Source organism: Egretta garzetta, unplaced genomic scaffold (genome assembly GCF_000687185.1).
Source record: "Egretta garzetta isolate BGI_Z169 unplaced genomic scaffold, ASM68718v1 scaffold53, whole genome shotgun sequence".
NCBI lineage: Eukaryota > Metazoa > Chordata > Aves > Pelecaniformes > Ardeidae > Egretta > Egretta garzetta.
This window is the reverse complement of record NW_009259312.1, coordinates 2,642,375-2,647,138: the sequence shown is the minus strand read 5'-3', so window position 1 is coordinate 2,647,138 and position 4,764 is coordinate 2,642,375. Positions and strand designations below refer to the sequence as shown.

Genomic DNA, 4,764 nt, shown 5'->3' with positions numbered 1-4,764 from the left:
AGAGGCAGATAGATGGAGATGAGAAACATCCCCAAAAGCAGCAGAAGGTACCAGCTGAAGAACAGCAGTGGCCAGAGAATATGCCTGAATGGGAAGAAAGGAAATCCCTGCTAGCTCAGAGAAGAGTGGAGTCTATCAGACTGCTTACAGTGCTGTTAAACCGTGTGAAAGTAAGACTATTTTAAAACATATTTTAAATTTTGAAGGGTATTTATTAGAGCTTGAATAATTCAGTAGACATTTGATGTCTTGGTGCTATTCAGATCAATGCCTTGGGACTGACCAAACACTGAGAAGGCCTGAGGTCTAAGTCTTGTGACAATCCGCTCTCAGTCTTGTCCTGAGAGCAGAGGTAGTGCTTTTCTACCCAGAAACTTTGCCTTTGATGCCTGTTTGAGACCTTGTCATTACTGAGGAAAAATAGGGCTGGAAAGGCTGTATCAGCTCTATTAGACTTGATCCAGTGTTGTGAACAAGGAGTTTTGGGACGAGGATGCAAATGATGCTGTCTGCTTGTTCTGGTCTCAGGTCTGCAAGTGACAGAATTAAATTGACACAGATTATGCCAGTTGCATTTCTAATAGCCTCTCTTTTGTGGCCAACACTAAGCTATCAGTTTTATTTCAGTTTGATTCAGCTGAGGTCTTGAGAAAGTCAGCAGAGGGGTGATACAAATTTGAGTGTTTTGCACAGAGTAATGTTAGGAGGTTTATTTTAAATGCCTTGGGCTAAAGAGTTGTACATGAAAACAGGGGCTTTCCATTCTCAGGGGTGCTAACATGGCTTTGTCTTCACTATTTTGTTAAATAAACATGTTCTTTCAAATTTTAACAAGTGTATGTTTTCCCCAGTCCTTAATGTTAAAGATTTCTAAAGGACTGTAATTTACTAAGAGTTGAAGTCAGAGGCTACCCTTGCCTAGGGCCCCATAACGCCTGACATTGGCCACCTTAGTTATGAAACTGATATGTTAAATAAACTTCTATTTTCTTGGTTTCACCACTTGGAAAGCTTTAGATTGGTTGCATTTGGACCCATTTAAAACAATGTATAACAAAGCCATTTATTCTAAATAAAACATTCAAGCTACAAAAGTGTAGAATTTTACTGTTGCATGCAATACTAGTTGTGATGCTGTGATCAAACAAAGAATATTTTCTTCTGCAGTTGCAGTGAGATAGATGAATTGGTTGAAAGAATTTCTTTCTTGCTTTCTTACTTAATTGAGAATGCAACTTGCTCATATGATGAAATATCTGTAGTTCTAGCTTAGGAATAGTGAGATTGTACGATCCAGCTCTGAACTAAGCCAAACTTATCCCTCATCTCTGTAATTCTTCTGACTGTGGGACTGCTTGCTTATGAGTTTGCAGTTTAGCATTCTTTATAGCGCTCAATAAATGTACATAACAATTTTCCTGATTTTTTTATTTGAAGGATTTTGCGCAGTTGGCAAGTCAAAAAGTGGATCCTTCATTGGGTGTAAGGAAGGACGATTCCTTTTCTGAAACAGCATTAAGAGGCATACATCAGGAACTGATTAACTCCTGCTATACGCACCAAGAGGTGAAACATAAGGAAGAGTTTAAGTGCCTGTTAACCCAAAGAGGTAGCAGCTTATGTAGTGAGGAAGGAGGTGTGAGTAACTTCCATGCATCTACATGTCACATAGTCAGGACGATTTTAAATGATCGCTCTACAGCCCTGAGTTCTGATGGACTGCCTGGCAGAGAAGCGTACAACTCCTTTGGCTGTGGATCTTTACTGATTACTGTTACACAAGACTGCAGGGTCATCGAATCCCTTGATGGAAGGGACTACCCAACATTGAATGTAGTTCACACGCAGACAGTGTCTGATGAAGATGGTTGCAAAAAGCAAAAGGTTTACGAGACTGATGAATTCATCCATTATTTACTAAACTACTATCAGACACCACGCTATGCACGTGTTTGCTTAGAGCCAAAAATCACTGCGAACAAGTGCTGGTGGAAGAGAGTGGTGTCTGATGATGATAGTGATTTTGATATCAGCTTAAGCAACAAACGTGGTCAGCACTTCAGAGAAGCGAGACCTATACAAAACCTCAACAAGAGAAATTGTAGTAGCGATGATAATTATAGACTGGTGATCACTGTTGGGGAACTTGAGTCAACAGACACAGTGTTAGAAAACAAGACCTATGGGGGTAGGTTTGCAGAAAAGTTGCAAGTACAGAGGAATGACTCACTCACTGTTGATAACGTACCACATGCTGGACTGAATCATTCTTTGGATTGCACAGCTGTTACTCATGATAAGGAATTCAAACAAGAAGATGGTAGTGATGAAGGTACCGTACCACACGAGACATGTAGGTCTGCCTGCAGATTAAATGATTTATTGGAAGAGATCGGTGATTCTGAGTACTTTAGAGAGTCATGTGGTGGCTCAATGAAGATAACAGAAAGAAGGTGTGAAGAAATTTACAGCAATTGTAATAAAGGGTGCTTGCCTGCAAGAGCCGGGGAAAGAAAATTACTGGTTTACCTTAAAAATGTAAGTGTGGAAGGTCAAGAGAAGGAAAGCAGCAAATGTAGCTTCTGTTCTAATTCTGTCCATGAGGGCTTGGTGAGGCAGTGTGAACATAGGCTTAAAAAGTCGTGTAAGAGGTCTAGTAGTAAATTAAGACATGAAGGACAGAAAATTGAGAGACAATCCAGGGAAGAGGAGAGAAATGCTTGCAAAATGAAGAAAAAGCGAAAAAAGCTTTCTTCTAATCTTTTATCTGATGAATGTGGCTTTTCAGAGACGGACAGTTGCATGCAGCTGGAGTCGCTCAGAAAGATACAAAGAAAATGTAAGAAAATACTTCACAACAAAGTGAAATTCAAGTCACTTCACACCGCCATGGCAGCACCAGATGTTACCCCTCATGATGGGTCAGAACTTCAGGAGACCCTCCAGACGACAGGTGAGAAGGAGGGACACCAGAACTAAGGTGACTGAATTTGACAGGTCTGTGGCAGGTGAGGTTAGTTGCCACACTTCTTACAGTGATGAATGGTAAGTGTTTTTATAAAGAGTTTTAAGAAGTACAAACATGGTGTAAAAAAAGTGTGACTTGTCTGCAGTTAAAGGTTTGTTCAGTTTAGCTCAGAAACACTATGTGCAGCTGCAATTGAGTAGTGTTTGTCTACTTAATTGGATAGCAAAGCATCTGTTATGGGCATTAGCAGATAGGTGGTTATTCTGTTAATAACAGCATGTGTACTAACAACTCAACATGCTTTAGACAACAAAAAAGTTGTTAGGCACCCCAATATGTGGTACATCTGGGTGGGACGTACTGTCTGAAGTTAGTGAATTTATATATAGGTAGTCATCTGATCTCCATACAGGATTGCTATGTTTCTGGCTATTGTTACAGCTCTTTGGCAATTTATTATGCTTTCAGTTCATTGGCAGATACCTTACAGTTACCTCCGCATGCCCTTTCCCTTGCTGCCCCCCAACAAACTAATTTCAAGTAACTTTTTTGTATACTTATCTACAGGAGATGAGAGGAAATTAATGTTGAGAAGAGAGATGGATGCAGATGTCAGAGGATACCCTCTATTTCCTCTTGAGATCATTCAGACAAATCCCTGTTCAGATGCTTTCTGTGGAGCAGAGCCCAGAAGAGGATGCTGAACAGCTACTCTATAATAGCTCTTAAGTTTTTATATAGAAGTGGGAGAAGAAAGCCCTTTGACCATTAAAAGGTATATGAAATACTGGTTGGTTTTTTGCGTAGGTAATTCCTTTGGTTAGAATATCTACCTGGTGTAGTGAGCCACAAAACCAGAATTTGTGTTTGCCTTTTGGATAACAGAGGACCAAAACTTTCCCCAGGGCCAGGCAAATTGTCATGGACCAGTTGCTAAGAATTTGAAAGGTTACAGAGTGAGATCTCGGAGTGTTATATTCTGATTAAATGTAGGGAATCATGTAAATATCAAAGTTAAAGTATTTAGTAATAATGTGTTATTTGAAAAAAACATAGCTACGTAAATCCTAGAGCAAGCATACGAAGTGCCTCCTGAATAAGATTGTTAGACTAATGGGACTGGAAGGAGTGGGAGACTCAATTGTGGGAAGTAATAGATTTCCAAATATGAAAAAAATCCCATCTTCCCCAAAACCCACACTGGAAAAACGATTGTTTTCTATTACAATTCTAGAGGTGTTTCTGAAAACTTGCTGGTCTTTGGGAGGACGGATTTCACTGAACTTGTACTAGATGTAGTGCTTCCAGGAATCTGAATGACTGTTTAAGCAAAGCTCTGAATGTGGGATAGTGAAAGGGCAATGCTTCTCAGTGTGCCGACAGTCCCTGTGTGTATGCAGGTTGAAAATTTGTTCACAAGATTTCAAAATGTGCCCTTCTGAAGGCACGTGCAGCGAGATAGCTACTTAGTATGAGTTTCCTTACCAATAATTTCCAGAGGAATTGTCAATTGTTGTCAGATTTGTGCTGCATGTAGGTAAAAATGTGAAAACGCAGTCTAGGCGCTTGAGTTATATCCATATTTATTCAGCTGGCTATATTTAGAAGACAGCCACAATTGCTTTTGGACAAAGTCCCTTAGCAAGATCTAGAGGACCAGTTCTAAGTTCAATATGCTGATTATTTCGGCTTTCTTTTTAGTATGCTTTATTTATTACATGTCAATATACTAAGTTAATGTGGTGATGTTGCCTTCATTACATAGAATCTTACCCATGTTTGTAACTTCTGCTCTA

At 39.7% G+C, this 4,764-nt stretch overlaps 2 protein-coding genes across 2 annotated transcripts; both read left to right on the top strand.

The window, feature by feature from the left end:
• Window positions 1-2,374, top strand: LOC118452029 (A-kinase anchor protein 17B). The gene is made up of 3 exons (XM_035891960.1): window positions 1-170; window positions 1,438-2,211; window positions 2,285-2,374. The coding sequence occupies exons 1-3, from the start codon at window positions 81-83 to the stop codon at window positions 2,372-2,374; spliced, it is 954 nt and encodes a 317-aa protein (XP_035747853.1). The 5' UTR covers window positions 1-80.
• Window positions 2,189-3,959, top strand: LOC104124087. The gene is made up of 2 exons (XM_035891981.1): window positions 2,189-2,953; window positions 3,536-3,959. The coding sequence occupies exons 1-2, from the start codon at window positions 2,434-2,436 to the stop codon at window positions 3,670-3,672; spliced, it is 657 nt and encodes a 218-aa protein (XP_035747874.1). The 5' UTR covers window positions 2,189-2,433; the 3' UTR covers window positions 3,673-3,959.
• The last annotated feature ends 805 nt before the right edge of the window (window positions 3,960-4,764 follow it).

Bases quoted from the DNA above. Each gene is read 5' to 3' on its own strand.
- LOC118452029 (XM_035891960.1), top strand. From the start codon at position 81: ATGCCTGAATGGGAAGAAAGGAAATCCCTGCTAGCTCAGAGAAGAGTG. The intron at 171-1,437 runs GTAAGACTATTT...TTTTATTTGAAG, and splicing joins TGCTGTTAAACCGTGTGAAA to GATTTTGCGCAGTTGGCAAG. The intron at 2,212-2,284 runs GTACAGAGGAAT...TGGATTGCACAG, and splicing joins GGTTTGCAGAAAAGTTGCAA to CTGTTACTCATGATAAGGAA.
- LOC104124087 (XM_035891981.1), top strand. From the start codon at position 2,434: ATGAAGATAACAGAAAGAAGGTGTGAAGAAATTTACAGCAATTGTAAT. The intron at 2,954-3,535 runs GTGAGAAGGAGG...ACTTATCTACAG, and splicing joins GGAGACCCTCCAGACGACAG to GAGATGAGAGGAAATTAATG.